Source organism: Chaetodon trifascialis, chromosome 3, assembly GCF_039877785.1.
Source record: "Chaetodon trifascialis isolate fChaTrf1 chromosome 3, fChaTrf1.hap1, whole genome shotgun sequence".
Lineage (NCBI taxonomy): Eukaryota > Metazoa > Chordata > Actinopteri > Chaetodontiformes > Chaetodontidae > Chaetodon > Chaetodon trifascialis.
This window is the reverse complement of record NC_092058.1, coordinates 14,893,603-14,911,382: the sequence shown is the minus strand read 5'-3', so window position 1 is coordinate 14,911,382 and position 17,780 is coordinate 14,893,603. Positions and strand designations below refer to the sequence as shown.

Genomic DNA, 17,780 nt, shown 5'->3' with positions numbered 1-17,780 from the left:
TAAAGTGTCTGCAAAACACTTTCTGTGCAGGGACAGTCCAGCCTCACTCACTGCTACATCCATATTTTGTGCATTGTCTGTAACAACAGCAATACCATGATGTTGTTTAGCTTTCGTCTCTTGATACAGAGCTGCTATCAATTTGTGACTTAGGTGTGGCTCCAACATGTTTACTAACTTCTGAAATCCATCATCGTCGACCACAGAAAATGGCCTTAAAGCTGCAGTAGGTAACTTGTATAAGCGTAATTTTTTTGTCATATTTTTTGTCTCTATGCCCAGACAGCAGTACATGAAACATGTAATCTGTGAAAAAAACGGCTCTATTGGTCCCACCTACTGCTCCTACTGCAATTTGCAAGAATCCACCGCGCCTGACACAAAACAACCAATCAGAGCCAGAACAGTGTCTGAGGGAGTATCTGACATCTGTCAATCACTAGTCACACACGCTGCGAACCGCCCCCTCCCTCCGCTCATGCTGCCGCTCAGTCAAACAGCTCTGTGAGCGGCGTCAGGAGGCTAGTGAAAGCTATGGCGGAGTAACAGCCACCAGAAAAGGAGAAAATGCTCATACCGCCACTACCAACAACAGCATATACGGCTAAGACAACAAATAACCAGAAACACTGTGATGTAGCAGCTGGGCAGAGTTGGCTTGTTTCCAATTCTAAGGCTAACATTACTGGTTGTCATGGCAGCCGTGCAGACGCCGCAGGGAGGATGGGCTTGGAGGCAGGGCATGAGTGAAGCGAAGAGGGAGGGGGAGTGACATGGAACTTGTGTTGGTTCAAATTTTCAGGCTACGGCTACGTTCCCACCAAACGCGATGAAAATTATTTAATCGCGCCTCAAATGAAATCGCGTCGCGCCAGACGCTCCAGTTTTGACGCTGGTACAAAAACCCCTTGACGTGGCATCGCAGCATCGCAGCATCGCGTCGCGCGTCAAGCCTGTCCAACAGCAACATTTCTTTCTCTCGTCGACCGGAATGTGGTTTTAAGATTATTTTATGCGACAAAGTGGATGTTAAAACTTAAAATCTGTGGTCGATTCATCACGATAGCGCGTAGTTTAAAATTTGCTCCAAAGTTTTCGGAGATGTGTCGTCCTGCTAACGGACGAGCTGAGGTGGTGACGTCATCACATACGCTGCCGTCCCAATTGCATGCAATGACAGTCCTGCGCTCTCCCGTCCTGGAGAGACTGTACTCCCAAGTTGAACTTGCTCAGTCCGAACTGCAAAGTTCGTAAGTCCGAACTTGGCGTACTTGGTATTGAGAAACGGCTCATGGCTGAAATAACCACCATCGCTGCACTGTACCTGTACTGCACAAAGTAGTGCAGCTATTGTTGAATGAACCAGACAAGTATGCTAGTAAAGCAAGCTATGCTAACTGGGGCTATGCTACGCTGAACTGTCATAAAGCTCTGGGTGAGCGGTGATGGCAATGATGAGCAGCTCCTCCATTGTTTCTGGCAGTTTCACTTTGCGAGGGAACACCAGGACGTCCGTACGTCAGCACGTCGATGACGATCTCAACGCTGATAGGCTGTCGCGGCGCGTCTTCATGCGAATCCGCCACAAAAGTTCAATTATTTCAACTTGAGCGATGAAGCGATCACGCGATGGGGCAACGCGATGAGAGCGATGAAGCGGCCAACGCGTCCATCGCGTCGTGCAATTGCGTCCATAGCGTCGCCTGGCAAAATGACGCTTCAAATCGCGTCTTTGCATTGACTTTGTATGCGATCTTGCAGCGCGATCTTGTTTTATCGCATTTGGTGGGAACGTAGCCTAAGTCTGCTCTCTTCTTGATCTTACCTACTGCAGCTTTAAGTCGTTGGCTGCTTTGTTGTTATAATTTGAGCTTCTCTGGGTGGCAACACGTCAAATGGCTTCTCATGTTTGATGTGTTTCCCGAAGTGTAGTTAACCATCATCCAGCAGTATTTGTGAGCTGTTTTGCATTTGTCAGTTTCCTTTTCGGCACTGTCAGTTCTTGAAACATCTGTCTTATTAACTACTATGACACTGCTCTCTTCACTGTTTCCCTTGTGTAAATTCCTTGTAAAATCTTAAAAGTGATGATGCAATAAAAATGTCTTAAACTATATGTCTACTCACAATTCTAAAGTAAAGGCTGAAATAGTTTATAACTCCAAAATAACAACTAATTGATGCCTAGCCAAAATATCAATTCATATCTACAAAAAGGTTTTATGAATTTATACCTAACTGCACAAACAAATAATTAAGATTTTTTTGGTGTTTTACCAAAACTCTTTATGGATCAGCAGGAAGGAGAGACCTGAGTGTCTCTCCATGAGACACACTGCAAGCTAATTTACAAATCATGAGTATTTCGAAGAAAATTAACAACTGTATTTTGATGTCATGTTGTCATTTTCTTTTCAACAGGGACCACTAGCAGACAACAGCCCATAATGCCTGGATGTATGACACAGTACACGTGCACTGATCTGACATGGCTACACTATAATGTATTTAGCTATACGCTTAGATTTTGCATCTTAAAAGAAAGACCTTGTTCACATTCAGTGACTGATACTTGAGTTTGTGGAAGGGTGGCTACTGTAAGTGGAGGTTTATTCCTTGTCTTCAAGAATATAACAATTACTGCCTCATACATACACACACATACACTTAAAAAACACTGGAAATGTAATTAATAGTAGACTGTTAATTGATTAAAAATCATTCTAAATAAAAACAAAATGAAACTGGAGAAAAAAACCCTTAAATTCAACAATTCAATGAAGTGTCTTGAAACATATGTGCTAGTTCACCCACAAATACAAAATACAGGTCTTGTAATTTTGAAAGAGTTTTCTCATAATGACAAAATTCTAAATTTCTTTCTTTGTTGAATGCAAAATACTTAAGTCTTCTGTGCATTTCCAGTCATAACTAGCTATAGTTCAGACATACACATGAAAGGCAATAACATGTTTTCTAAGTTTCTAAATCTGACTATTCATTTTCCATCTTTACATAAAGGGCCAGCAGGCAGTGTCACTCAACAGATAGCCATGGAAGAAGCATTATTGGTTGTACAAGGTAAACTTGTCTGTTTTTAATTTTCCTTTAATTGTATTTTATTTTTATTTTTATATTCTCTTCTAATCTCTTTCTTTCTTTCTTTCTTTTTTTGAAATGTATGATTTTAATGTATTTTTATGCTTCTGTAAAGCACTTTGAATTGCCTAGTGTATGAATTGTGCTATACAAATAAATTTGCCTTGCCTTGCCTTGCCTTGAACCTGTTCAAATCTATCCTTCTAATTTTGTAATGATGGTACCAAGCATCCACATTCAACTCGAAAGCACTCAGGCACCTCATACCTCCACCAAGGGTTGACAATCCCAAGGTTACGTTCCCACCAAACGCCTCAAATCGTGCCTCAAATGAAATCGCGTTGCGCCAGACGCTCCAGTTTTGACGCTGGTACAAAAACCCCTTGCGGCGTCATCGCGTCGCGCGACAAGCCCGCCCAACAACAACATTTCTTCTGCCATTTCATTCTCTCGTCGACCACGTCCGTACGTCAGCACGTCGATGACGATCTCAACGCTGATAGGCTGTCGCGGCGCGTCTTCACGCGAATCCACCGCAAAAGTTCAATAATTTCAACTCGAGCGATGAAGCGATGGGGCGATGCGATGAGAGCGATTTTCGCGGCCAACGCGTCCATCGCGCCGCGCAAACGCGTCGCCAGGCAAAATGACGCTTCAAATCGCATCTTTGCATTGACTTTGTATGTAATCTTGCGGCGCGATCTTGTTTCATCGCGTTAGGTGGGAACATAGCCTAAGGCTACGTAGCCTAAGGCGAAGCGATGGACGCGATTGCACGGTGCGATGGACGCGTTGGCCGCGAAAATCGCTCTCATCGCGTCGCCCCATCGCACCATCGCTTCATCGCTCGAGTTGAAATTATTGAACTTTTGCAGCGGATTCGCGTGAAGACGCACCGCGACAGCCTATCAGCGTTGAGATCGTCATCGACGTGCTGACGTACGGACGTGGTCGACGAGAGAGGCCGTTTCTCAATACCAAGTACGCCAAGTTCGGACTTACGAACTTGGCAGTTCGGACTTAGCAAGTTCGACTTGGGAGTACAGTCTCTCCAGGACGGGAGGACGCAGGACCGTCATTCTGCAATTGGGACAGCAGCGTACTTGATGACGTTAGCAGGACGACACATCTCCGAAAACTTTGGAGCAAATTTTAAACTACGCGCTATCGTGATGAATCGACCACAGATTTTAAGTTTTAACATCCACTTTCTCACATAAAATAATCTTAAAACCACATTCCGTACTACTAAAACAGCAGTATTTCCAAACTTGTAACTTATAGTTGTGAGTCCTCTCCTCCGGCATCGTTGCGACGAAATGCATTCTGGGATACGTGGTTGCCCCAAGTCCGCACAAGTCACCATCCGATGCATCCTCGATAAAGTGGGAGAGGCAAGAACACATCCGGGTATTTGAGTGTACTTGTCGAGATGCGGACTTGAGAATTGGAACAGTACTTGGACTCAGAGTGATGACGTTTCTCAAGTACACAAGAACACAAGTACAGAGAAGAACGCATATTGAGAAACGGCCAGAATGAAATGGCGGAAGAAATGTTGTTGTTGGGCGGGCTTGTTGCGCGATGCGATGACGCCGCAAGGGGTTTTTGTACCAGCGTCAAAACTGGAGCATCTGGCGCGACGCGATTTCATTTGAGGCGTGATTTGAGGCGTTTGGTGGGAACGTAGCCGAAGTCTGTCCTTTTGATGCAATTTTCAACGCCTGCATCATAACATACATAGTGACAGATAATCAGTCATATACAATATCAAAAAGCCAAATGGGCCAAATCTAGTATAATAGTCTAATATACACTATAAGCATGGACAAAACTAAAAATAAGCAATACCAAACATAGGCAGAGTTCACACGCCCTTGTAAAACACAGATTTACCAATATGGAAACCATATCTGTACTCCATTAGCCTAACTTCAGATAAACTTGCATGTTGCACGAAGGTGCAATACCACAGGTGGGGCAAAATATCAATACCAGAATATATCATATCACTTCCTCTTACGATGTGTTATCAATGCCATGATGTCAAATAGCAATATTTCTATTTAAACATGCCCTGAATGGATTCCCCTTTCCAAACTTAGGCTACGTTCCCACCAAACGCGATGAAACAAGATCGCGCCGCAAGATTACATACAAAGTCAAAGTCGATGGCCGCGATGGCCCCATCGCACCATTGCTTCATCGCTCGAGTTGAAATTATTTAACTTTTGCGGCGGATTCGCGTGAAGACGCGCCGCGACAGCCTATCAGCGTTGAGATCGTCATCGACGTGCTGACGTACGGACGTGGTCGACGAGAGAATGAAATGGCGGAAGAAATGTTGTTGTTGGGCGGGCTTGTCGCGCGACGCACTGACGCTGCAAGGGGTTTTTGTACCAGCGTCAAAACTGGAGCGTCTGGCGCGACGCGATTTCATTTGAGGCGCGATTTGAGGCATTTGGTGGGAACGTAGCCTCAGTCATGGAGCCAGTGAGTGCGTCTGTGTGCGCGTTTGTTAAAGAGCAAAGCATACAAATGCATTGTGGAATTGTTGTATCTTGATATTATTGTTACCACGGGCGATATATCGTCATGTTGACTTAAGGCTGTGTTTGACTCTGACTGGTGAGGATTAGAACAGTGTGTTTTGAAGCTGAGTTTAGGTGTCAGAATAGGAATGTCAATTAATATAACATCCTCTTCAATGAGTAACCTCTAAAGCTTTGTAATATAAATGTACTATATATAACAATATATAACTGGCTTTGTGTAATCACAGGTAGGAGTCATTATGATATGTCCTATGATCCACACCAAATTGGAATGTTGCCCGGACCTCCCAGCATTGTGCCTCCAGTAGTGATTGCAGCAACTACTGGTACAGTATCTCATCGATGTTATTCATGGAAGTTTCTTTAAAATCTAGAATGTATTTCTGTTGTGCAAGAAAATGTTACAAGAAAAGTAAAAAGCATCATAAATAAGTGTAGAACACACATACACAGTGAGCCTACAGTATTTGTTGTGTGATGCTGGCGTCATCGTGATCTGGATTGTCATAATCAAACATGATGCATTTATTTAAACTGGCATTGAGAGCAGAAGCAGTTTATTTTTGGGTGTTTCCTCCTGCTGTGTGACTCTATATGTCTGTGGTCCTCTGTAGGTCCTCTTTCCCACAGGTTTTTGCTGAAAAGTGAGAATCATTCTCTTCCACTATGCTTTGACGTTACTGGAGATGTCTTCCTCAAACTACTTCACCATCCCAACAGGGGTCAGTAATGTTCCTCTGTGTGCCATCACTCTTTCCCCTAAATGCCTCAAACGGCCTGCTCAATGAAGCCCTATTACTTTGTCTTTTGTTCTACGTGTGTAAGAGAAAATTGTTGTTCTTTCTTTGTTCTCATCAGGATCATTCTATCAGTTCCATAATGTGCATTGACCCAAAATTACCCTCATAGTTTGCAGTGGTAGAGAGTAACTAAGTACATTAATTCAACTTTTGAGGTAATTTGAATTTTATATGAGTATTTGTATTTTATCCTACTTCATACTTCTGCTTCATTTCATTTCATTTCAGGTGGAAATAGTATACTTATTACTCCACTACATTTATTGTACAGATATAGTTACTACAAAAATTAAGCGTAATAAACACAATGATTTGTTAGAAATTAAACCACTGGCAAAGAAGCAGTGTCTAGTTAGGACTACTTTTCCAATGCATAGCAGTTTCATTGAAATAACTGTTTGAGGCCTGAAGAGGAAAAATTATTTAATATTACACACATTTGTGTAGCAGAACTTTGTTTTTCTTCTTTCCGACACCATTAATCATCTCGCAACATCAACATCTTGTTGGCCTGATCCCTAGATTGAGTACCACTGAACCAAAGTACAGTACTTTTACTTTTGATACTTCAGGTATAATTTTCTGGTGTTGCTTCTGTAGGATTTTGAATGAAGGACTTTTATTTGCAATCATTGTTGTACTGGTATTTTTACTTGAGTGAAGGATCTGTGCACTTGTACTATAAGTGCAGTTGTTTTTGTTTTCTTTTATACTAGAACTGTCTGTGAATGGTGAGCTTGATTCAGGAGCACATGGAGGATTCAAAAGGATTGTCATCCACTTCAAGACTGACCAACATATTCAGGTTGACACCAACGGAATCACTGTACGAGAAGGACAGACAGAAACAAAGCACACAGGCCAGGACCTCATCACCGTTGGAAGGTGCATTGTAATGGCAGGAATAATGCTGTGATGATGATGCTGTGGTGTGTACAGGTTGATTTTCATGTGTATTTTGTGGTTCTAATGCACGGTCTAAGGTCACATTAGAACGACTCTTGAAGTAACAGCTTGACATTCCCGGATATACACCACCATCCACTCAGAGTTAGATGAGAGGATCTGCTCTTATGTTCATTAAATTAAACATCCATCTTATCTTAAATTGCTTCCTTCAGGAAGAGTCCAAAAGAAAGTGACTTGACTAATGTGCATGTTTTTTTAGTGTTACAGTGATTAGGCGGGACAAGGAAATAGATGTCACAGCCGGAGACATACGCATGGTAATCTTAATTCATGAGGAAGGACACCGACAATTCCTCTGGCCGGTTATAAGACAGAAGCCGTCAGACTCCAGTGTCACAGGAATTTTAGGTGGGTGAAAAGGCTGGATTTGCTTGAATGATTTTATATCAGGTCAACCATATGTTGAATCAATGTTTACACCCAACTGTGCTGGTTGATGACAAAATAATATTTAGGTGCCAGCTTCACTGTCTGTCCTCTGTGTGTCCAGCTCTCAAGCCAGCAGTTTATGAGGAGGTGCTGCAAACTCCCTTGACAAAACTGAAAATCAACAACCAGGACATTTTTGCTATCAGGTATATTTTGTTCTGTATTATTAGCAGGTCTAAAAAAAATGGCGAGAATGCTTTAATTAATATTACTCTCATATACAAAGATACAGGACTACTTATGTCTTTCTTTTGTAGATCCTTTGCTGTTGACTACAGTATCGTCTCTTCCCCGACCCTGGACTGCTGGCTCATTCCTGCTGAGTCTGCCCTGCAGAGACCCCTGGACAACTTTATTGCTTCACAGCTTTAACTGGGAAACATGATGAAACACTTGCAAAGATTTCATTTAAAAGAAAAACAATGATTCATTAGGTCAAAATACCTACCACCTGTTAATAACATGAAGAAATAAATAGCATCCCAGATCTCTGGTTGTCTTGTATTAACTTAATATTTACCTGAAGGATTTTTCAGATTATTCATTTGTTTGAAATAATGCTTAAATTTGAAGAATTTCATTCTAAACAGAAAGAGAAAATATATATACCATCAAACACTGAATAATGCTTGCTGATCAGCCACCATAAATAGAATAACACTGACTGATGATTGAGAGCAACATCATTACTCTAAAAGAGCCTGCAGAGCAGACCCTAAAGCTTAACGCCACAGTTTACGCTCCTACAGTCTCTCCCTGACAAAGCCTGCACTACCAATTATTACTTCATAGGTAAAGAATGCTGCACGCATCAAAATTAACCCACGACCCTGCATACAACTGCACATCCATCACGAAAACAGAAAGTGAAAGCTCTCTGCTGTTTACATAATGTAATATTTGTACAGAAGAAACCAGCCAGGCTTCAAATGAATCTATTTTTCATTCTTTTATCTGTACCTTGCCATTTTAGCTACCTGGTAAACAGAGGCGCTTTCCATAGTACATAAAAGTGCATTCAAATGTAGCCAATGCTTTGAAATGAATCAGTAACTTTTCTTACAAATGTTTTCTCCAAAGATAAAGCAAACAAAAGACACTTTAAGTTGGACTCACACACCAAACTGCACAGTTGTGGGAAAAGTAGGCCATTCAAACCCTTTACTGGCAATACCACAATACAAAGAACATGACAAGTAAAAGCTGCTGCTTTCAGAACTTGAAATAACAAGAAAGAACATTTGAGGTGAATCTGATGCATAGTATGTGGGGTGGTGCTTACTGCTAGCTTACTAGCTATTTAAACAAAGGCAATCTTATCTTAATCTGGAAACTAATAACTTGAGCAATCTGTTAAATGTTGTAGAGGGAAATATTTCAGTCTGAAATATTACAGATCAAACGTCTAAATCCCTCTAAAAGGATCTGTTTAGTGTCACTGCCTCACAGTCAAACTTTCTGTAACTACAGAGCTTGAGTAAATATACTTTCAGCCTTTGCTGTAAGTGACTCCACTGCATCGATTTACAAAGTCCACAATAGGCGGCTGTTGTTTTCTACTTTGGTTTGAACATTTCCAGAGAGTGATAGGCAGATAATGGAGTTCGACACTATGTGGTCAAACCAGTCAAGCTGCTGTGTGAGCCATGTGTCTTTGTGCTGCATAGGACTGTCCTCTCTCAGTGTACTGCATCTCAGTGCAGGTCAAAGGTAGCCCTGCAGAGTCTTATGAGCCAAGGTGATAAATTTGTTTGTCAAGGCACAGTTTACTTCGAACGGCACAAGAAGGGAACTTTGCCAAATCTACATAACAAGTCCAAGTACCAACAAATTAGCTGTGAAGTGCTAACTGTGTTTAAAATGCAGCTCTGTGCGTAAAGCAACTTTAATCCAGTGTTCAAAGTGGAGTCTTGTTTTCATTAAACAAAACAGTTGTGGAATTTGACCCGTCAAGGTCATACCAGTTCCACTGTAATGAGGAATTCAGAGCAGGAAGTTTCAGGATTATGTGCATTTTGACACCTAACGGAGCTTTATAGGCAAAATCAGAGTCACTCAAAGAAAGAAAGAAAGAAAGAGAGAGAGAGAGAGAGAGAGAGAGAGAGAGAGAGAGAAGGAGGGAGGGACGGCTTCTGAGTCAGGACTGTGACGTGCTGTGTGGTGCAACTTCCACATGACTCAAATGCTTCTTAGTAACTTTGAGTAGGTGTATAGTTCAATAATCTTTGGAGAGGAAAAGCACCTCAGAGTGGATTACTTACAGTGGATCACTAAACATCGTAAGCAACCTTAATGATATTTCTATGACAGTACAAGTGTAATTTAATATCATTTCTAATGTTACATTAACATGCTCTTATGTTTGTTTGTTTGTTTGTTTGTTTGTTTGTTTAAAAATCGATGGTGCTCTAAGAAGAGACTATCCAGTTCTTTGTTATCATGCCTATAAACTGTTGGTGAACAATGTGGTTTCACTCAGATGAAACCTCTGAAGACACACCTGGCAGAGAATACCTATACCTGCATTAATGTGTGTCTTTTCTTCCCCCAGGCCATAACCAAACAGCTACGCTCTAACAGTTTTGTCTCGATTCACTGGCTTCCATTCCAGCGTGCACCTTCAGCCAGGAAGAGTTAATCTCCAACTAAAAGTCATGATGGGAAGGAAGACGCCAGACTTGTTTAACAAGGTTTTCATGTTGCTCCTGGAGAAAGATATCTGGAGAAAAATGCTGTAGGACTCAAATCTTTCAATCAGGTCATCCTCGGGTAAAATGTTTTTTCCTGGATGGTCCGTTTGGTGCCTTTTACTGACTGTGTGTGTGTCAGCCTGCAGTTTGGAGATATCTGGATATGACAGCCATGAAGTCATCTGCTCACAGGTACTATAGGATACGCTGCTTGGGTGCACTGAAGCAGACATTTCCTGTGCCGTAGTACAGTGCATACAGTTATGTGTTGACAGATTACACCTTTAATTTCCTTTTAGCACTGGTGTAGCCTGCTCTGACAGTTTAATTTCCCTTTTCACAGATAAAGTGTTTTATTCTCAAACATTTAATTAAAAGCAGGCGAAGGGTTGTAGCCATCTACCTGCTTGTCAAAATATAGGGCTGCTGTATGTACATTAATCACAGCATTGGCCTCCGAACAGCAAATATTTAGCATCTGGATGCCACACATTAAACATGTCTTTTTCCATATCATGTTTTTTTCTCTTTTCAGGGCCTCTCTGATTGCACTATGAAGGATGAGATGCCTCTTAATGTGGCAGAGAACGATGTGGATGTCAAAAACCTGACGCCGTATTTCAAGCTCTGCTGTGAGGACAGAGCGCCGTGTACATTATGTCTGGTGATAGACACAGAGCTCAGTATTTATGCAGATAAAGACGTGGAGGACGAAGGCCACTCTGGGCTGGATGAGGAGGATTATAGGGAGGACATGAGGAATCCAAAAGGTATAAATTAAGGCTGTTTGCAGCCCACTGTCATGATACTATTTGTTATTAAAGGACCATACTAAGTGGTTTGTATGTTTAAACAATCTATTAATTGGCCTTTGTGTTGCTGATGATCATCTCCCAAAGTTTATCACAAGTTTTTAAATGATTTACTTCCTTTCCAGTAAAGATATATTGCATGCTATAAAAATAAATGCAATTCAGAATCTGCACGTACAGTATGTAAAGTACATGGTTGATGGGTTAAAACATAGAAAAAACACTGGTATGGTCCTTCAAGAGTGGACGTGAAAGTGAGTTTTAAGTACTGTTCTTGCAGTCCACCTTTCTTTGGAAAGGTTGTTTCAATGAATTCTCAACCCCACCCTTGTTGTGCTACCTCTGTTGCAACAGCGTCTGTGACATTGTGTTATGATACGGCACCTACCATTCCCTCATGCAAGAAGGTGGAGTTTACGGTTAATCACACAGCTCTTACTCAGCAAAACCAGGCAAAGGTACTGTAGACTCCATGTACTGGAATATAAGTTTGCATTGTCAATAGGGATAAAATGTACGTTCACTTCCAGTCACCATGTCTTATTTACTCTGTGTGTGTGTGTGTGTGTGTGTGTGTGTGTGTGTGTGTGTGTGTGTGTGTGTGTGTGTGTGTGTGTGTGTGTGTGTGTGTGTGTGTGTGCTCCTATAGCTTTCCATCATGATTACTAAGCCAGCTGGGGTTACCTTCAGCAGTCACGTAACTGTTTATTCATCTAAACTGCCACATCTAAGTCGGGAAGTTGTTGTTCCATCTCTACATGAAGGTAAAGTTTGGTCTCTTCAGAGATTTAAGTACAAAGCACCTGCTGAACTCATAAGTGCTACAGCACAGTGCACAGTCGACTCACACTGTATTATCTGTCTTCAGTTTGTTCCCAGGAGCTGCAGGAACGTGTAGAGGAGTGTCATGGTAAACAATCCACACATGATATATGTGTTCATTTTCCTTGTGATGTTTTGCTTCTATTTGGAGAAATAAATCATTGTTTCTTTGTGGCCTTTCAGCACCCAGACTCAGAAGCATAATTAACAAAGAGATGAATTGGGTGGAGCTGCAGTCTGCTGACAGCAACAAGAGCCTCCCCTCTGTGTGCATCCAGTATGAGCACAATGGAACATGTCAGGTCAGTGTTGTGTATCAGTGTCTGATTTTGGTGGCAGGCAGTCACTGTTTTTTGTCACTGTTTCTGCTTTTTGTTTACTTTCAATAAAGTATTCATATTCATTGTATATTGAGTAAATGCAGCGATGCAACAATGTGAAATAAGGTCATGCATTCAAAATCTCTCAAGTGAAAGTACAGAGGGTATTCTCAGCAAAATTTACTTTAATTTTACTTTAGGTGTATATATATATATATATATATATATATATATATATATATATACTCACCATGTCAAATGCCCCTTTACTGTACGTTTCTATATTTCATTGCTCTTGTTGTATTATTGTAACTAACGTATTAATATATAAGCAGGATTTTACATTGCAGCTGGTGGAGGTACAGCTTTATGCACTGTTGCATTCTGGGTAATTTGATATGACAGTGCATCGTCCCACATGCTCTAATTCACGGGTGAAGAAACTTTTCCCAGTCAAGGGCCTTCCCATTTTCATGACCTCTTTCAATGGCCAGACTAAATTATTGAGCACATATATCACACTAACCTCTGTGACCACTGGAACTGCTTCTCTTTGGCGAGGCCTTAAAGTCAGATGGTAGAGGTGATGATGGTGGTGATGATGATGATGATGATGATGATGATGATGACTGCAGCTGGTTTGCCAGGTTTGGGTCAGTCAGCCTTGAGCAGAGCTGAGTCTTTGTATGAGTCACTTTTGACTGCGTACAGTTGTTGGTTATCCCAAACAGATGCGATCTTCCGTGTATGTCTCCTCATACTGGGAAGCTACCCAGGACATACATGCAGTTAATGGTTTGTAGATGGTCAGGTACACCCAGCAGCGTATTCAGATGTCTTGTTCTGACAGCGTAGAAAAGCTGAGAAGCTGGCTGGAGCTTGAGGTTCAGCTCTGAGAGCGACTTGGTCCACCATGAAGGCGAAATCACACAGACACTCGCTATCACTGAGTTTCCACGTCAAACAGAAACTCTGGCACAACCATACTTTGTGCTAGCAGCTCCTCAGCAGCAACAAGTCACAAATTCTCCTTCTGGAAGAGGTTTCACCTTCTTCGCTGTGAACTCGCTCACCTCAAAATTTGCCTGTATAACACTGTGTCCGTCAGAAAATGGTCTGTGAAAGTTGCTTCTTGGGCATCCAAACTCCGCCGAAGAGCGTTGACTTTACCCAAGCACGTTTGTCCTCGTAGCTCTTCGAGGTTAGCATGTTTGTAGCTGTAAAGACTCTTGAATTTGGTCCCCACAAACTAACTCGGGCACACTGACGTATCGTAAACTTAAACAAAAAGTAATTGTTTGTCCATTTCTCTTGGAAAGCGCGACATTCCACGATAATATGACGCCATATCAACGGAACGTAGCGCTGGAATGTGTTGCGTTCAGGGACCACCCGGAAAAATGTGTTCGCCAGCTGTTTCATGGTGTTATCTGTCATCGCAGAAAAAAAATTGCTGTCGAGATTTTTTGTAATTACGAATTGCAAAGTGCAGTAGTAAAGTAGCATAAAACGGAAGCACTGCAGTGAAGTACAATTACCTACAGTACTTGAGTACATATTCCTATTTCTCTCAAGCAATGTTCGAAGTATCCAGATCTTGTACTTAAGTAACAATGCCACAGTTGAAATACTGTTACAAGTAAAAGTGATACGTTCAAAATTTTACTTAAGAAAAAGTTTAAAAGTATATCAATACATATACTTACAATACCAAAAGTGAAAGTATCCATTATGCAGAATCATGACCCATTTCAGAATAATATACACTGTTGGATGATAATAATAATAATAATAATAATAATAATAATAATACTACTACTACTAATAATAATAATAATAATAATAATAATAATAATGATAATAATAATGATAATAATAATAATAATAATAGATACATTAATCACTTTAATGTTAATGCTGGTAAAGGTGGGGTTCATTTTATCTACTTTATGGAGCTTAATCTATAATAAACCATCATAATTTGTTAATCTAAATCTACAAAGTAACTAGAGACACTAAAGTTGGCGTGTAAATGTATTGGAGTAAAAAGTATAATGTTTGCCTCTGAAATCTAGTGCAGTAAATACTGTACCAGAGTAAGTGTATTCACTGTTTTCTTGCTGTCGCTAAAGCCACAATGTGTGAACTTTATAGGGGTGGAACAGAACGGCCATCCCACTGTATTCTGTGACGCCCTGCATGTGTTTCCAGGTAACATCACTTATAATGATTACTCATAGCTCGCATACCAACAGTGTTGTGTTTATACAGGACCTATACGACTGACGTGTGTGTGTGTGTGTGTGTGTGTGTGTGTGTGTGTGTGTGTGTGTGTGTGTGTGTGTGTGTGTGTGTGTGTGTGTGTTTAGGTATGGGATGAGGATGATCAGAGGCCGAGGCGCTCTCGAAGCTGCCCCTTTATTAACACAGGTGAGAAGTCTGAGGGTGTCTTCCTCTTTTTTGCCATCACTTTCTTTCTGGTCTCACTTTACAAAGTGCATGTGAAGCAGTTTATCATTCGTATGCTGACATTTCCTATGTGTCCATTTCCAGATTTCCTTCAGAGGAATGTATGGCAGAATGTGTCCGTTTCTGTAAACCAGGGTCAAATGAACAACTACCTGTCAATGCTGGGGTGGAACCTGTCTGCCCCCTGCAGGCTGGAGGGTGAAGTGTGGCCCTGTTACAAAGAGAGCACCTGTAAGGAGATGAAGGGCTTTAGACAACAGCTGACAAATGACAAATGGAGACAAAACAGGAAGGGACAGTGGGTAAGAAAACCATAATACCGTCTTGTACCCCTTTAAAAAAAAAACAAAAAAAAACATTGTAACATCAAATCTTTCATTTTCACTTTCGTGCTTAAAGTTTTGAAATCTTGTCTTATGCCACACTGTCTGACAGTATTAAATGAAACAGAAATATTCTACACGTCTATTGCAAAATGTCAACATCATGAGTTTGTCATGATGACCCAACATTCATAATTGTGTCCTCTTTAGGAGATAAGGGGGGTGTTTGAAGATATCAACCTTCAGCTCTCACCATGTGTGATGGTAAAGTTTTTGCAACAGTCCTCAAAACTGTCATACATGTACAGCATATACTCAGTGCAGCTCAATAACGTATTGATGTTTATCCATTGGTGCAGGTGAAAGTAAAGGGAATGGAACATGATCTCGGTCCATTCTGTTTCAATAACAGTGAGTCTGACACAAAAAATGATGCTGGTTGTGATGTATTTATCTAGAATCCAGCACCTGTATTTTGAGCTTTTTATGAATGCGGTTTTGTTTTATACAGCTGACAGGTGGCGCTGGAGTCTCCTGGTCGTCGTCGTTATGCTGCTGGTCTGCTTGACTGTGCTCCTTTTCTATCTCCTTCACGACTTTGTCAAGAGTAAGTTTCTTTTATTTTTTCTTTTTGCATTAAATGTGTTAAATGTGTAAGAATACCAGGACACTCTAATTGTACATGAAGAAAACAGTGCAGTGTCCAGTTTCTCTTCTCTGGAATTTGTACAGTTGCCAACCCCTGATGAAATATGCATTGTCCTGGTGAATTCCCTCAGGCACTTCCCACAGAGGCTCCTTTCATTTGCCTCAAAGACCAAATTTTGTTTACCACATCTGGGAATTACTCATGAAGTCTTCCCTGTTCATACATATATTTTACCCACATATTTGTGCCACTGAAATGATAAATATGATATGATTTATTTACTCTTAATTTTCTGGCTTTTATAGAATGGGTGTGGAGCTGGCATCATGGCAGATTTGAAAGTGAGTGTTTTCTACTTCTAATAAAAAATTCATGAAGTCATGATGGAACAAGCCAACTGTCTGACATTTGTCCCCTTGTGTTTCCTCTCTAAAGTTGGCAGAAGGTGTCATGTGGTGTTGCTGAGCCCTCCAGATGTGGATGATGGTGTTTCAGAGTCAGTATGCCGGCTTGGCTCCCTGCTCTGCAACCAGGGCTTCAGTGTGTGTGTGGACCAGTGGAGCAGGAAGGAGCAGTGCGCTCTGGGGCCTCTGCTGTGGCTGCACTCCCAGCTGCTGGAGGTGAACAGCCAGGGTGGCCGAGTTGTGCTCGTCCTGAGCCGCAAAGCCTTGGAGAGAGCAGAGGAATTGACTCATCGCCTCAAAGAGGTTATCAAGACAAATGGCGAAGAAAAGGGTCTGTGTCTGCCTCAGAGAGTGTCCCCTTACTCTGATGTGTTCATGGCTGCCCTGTGCAAAATCCAAGTGGAAAAGCAGCTGGGCAGAGCTGCAGAGTGTTTTCTGCTGGTGAAATTTGACTCCAATCCACGCAGTGACAGGAGTCTGCCAGAGCTTCTTCAGGGGCTGCTGCTGTTCCAGCTCCCCTCGCAGAGCCAGGCTCTCTTGACTGAGCTCACTGTGGGAGGGACAGGGACTGGGTCACGTAGAAGGACATGGACAGGGTGGAAATGGAGTGCCCCACAAAGATGGAGAGCGAATACTAAAGAGGGACCAGACCAGCACAAGACATTACATTGTAAATATGTTGGAATTGAGAAAAACTTGGAGACAAGGCCATTGAAACACCCATAAATGTTATTCTGAATATGTTCTTGATCTGGGAAAATGAAGGACTACTTTATCCAAATTGTGGATGATCTAAACACAGGACACAATCAAAGGCTGACTGGCTGGAAATAATCTACATTGTTGTGTTGTGAAGAAATGCCATGAGATAACCAAAACCAACAATACATTGTCACTCAGTGCTTTCTAAAACATTGCTTCCTTGTCTGGAGTTTTTGGCCTCAAACCAGTTTATTTTTACTGGAGGTGTTAAATAACTTACTTAAACTGCTGGGCACTTTAGGTTTGATCAAACATTGCTCAAATATGAAGTCTATTTGTTGGAGACTATTTTCAGGCATGGATTTGATGTGCTGATGACAGGCCCATGCTCATTGTCATGGAAGAAAATTTCATGAAGTGTGACAGTGTTACAGTGTTTTTAATGCTGATCACGGTGGTCTATGGCACAGAGGAATTAGTTATATCAGACTTTGGCTACACAGACAAATTTTGTTATCGTGATTAATAACAAGAATGATTTGGTCTATTTGTGGGATTTGTTGACCATAATAAAATACAGAATATGACCACACTTACCCTTTTAGCTGCTAAATATTTAACCGAAAATCCTGCAGACTAATTATATCCGTGTGCTGTCGACTCTTGTCTATAAATAAATATACATATTTTTGTGCATGGCGGATCTCGGATTGTGATTGGTCAGCTCTCAGCGAAGG

General features: G+C 41.4%; 2 protein-coding genes across 2 annotated transcripts; both read left to right on the top strand.

Moving 5' to 3' along the window:
- Window positions 1-1,437: 1,437 nt before the first annotated feature.
- On the top strand, window positions 1,438-8,338 carry LOC139329453 (uncharacterized). The gene is made up of 7 exons (XM_070959792.1): window positions 1,438-3,081; window positions 5,882-5,980; window positions 6,269-6,376; window positions 7,171-7,339; window positions 7,623-7,771; window positions 7,914-7,998; window positions 8,110-8,338. Exons 1-7 carry the CDS (start codon window positions 2,955-2,957, stop codon window positions 8,222-8,224), a joined length of 852 nt encoding a protein of 283 aa, XP_070815893.1. The 5' UTR covers window positions 1,438-2,954; the 3' UTR covers window positions 8,225-8,338.
- Window positions 8,339-10,060: 1,722 nt separating this feature from the next.
- Window positions 10,061-17,743, top strand: il17rc (interleukin 17 receptor C). The gene is made up of 15 exons (XM_070959787.1): window positions 10,061-10,131; window positions 10,404-10,734; window positions 11,078-11,312; window positions 11,709-11,812; window positions 12,004-12,118; window positions 12,223-12,264; window positions 12,360-12,478; window positions 14,651-14,707; window positions 14,866-14,926; window positions 15,050-15,267; window positions 15,499-15,552; window positions 15,648-15,699; window positions 15,800-15,895; window positions 16,243-16,278; window positions 16,373-17,743. The coding sequence occupies exons 2-15, from the start codon at window positions 10,627-10,629 to the stop codon at window positions 17,065-17,067; spliced, it is 1,992 nt and encodes a 663-aa protein (XP_070815888.1). The 5' UTR covers window positions 10,061-10,131; window positions 10,404-10,626; the 3' UTR covers window positions 17,068-17,743.
- The last annotated feature ends 37 nt before the right edge of the window (window positions 17,744-17,780 follow it).

Bases quoted from the DNA above. Each gene is read 5' to 3' on its own strand.
- il17rc (XM_070959787.1), top strand. From the start codon at position 10,627: ATGTTTTTTCCTGGATGGTCCGTTTGGTGCCTTTTACTGACTGTGTGT. The intron at 11,813-12,003 runs GTACTGTAGACT...GTGCTCCTATAG, and splicing joins CTCAGCAAAACCAGGCAAAG to CTTTCCATCATGATTACTAA. The intron at 12,119-12,222 runs GTAAAGTTTGGT...ATCTGTCTTCAG, and splicing joins TGTTCCATCTCTACATGAAG to TTTGTTCCCAGGAGCTGCAG.
- LOC139329453 (XM_070959792.1), top strand. From the start codon at position 2,955: ATGAAAGGCAATAACATGTTTTCTAAGTTTCTAAATCTGACTATTCAT. The intron at 6,377-7,170 runs GTCAGTAATGTT...CTTTTATACTAG, and splicing joins ACTTCACCATCCCAACAGGG to AACTGTCTGTGAATGGTGAG. The intron at 7,999-8,109 runs GTATATTTTGTT...TTTCTTTTGTAG, and splicing joins CAGGACATTTTTGCTATCAG to ATCCTTTGCTGTTGACTACA.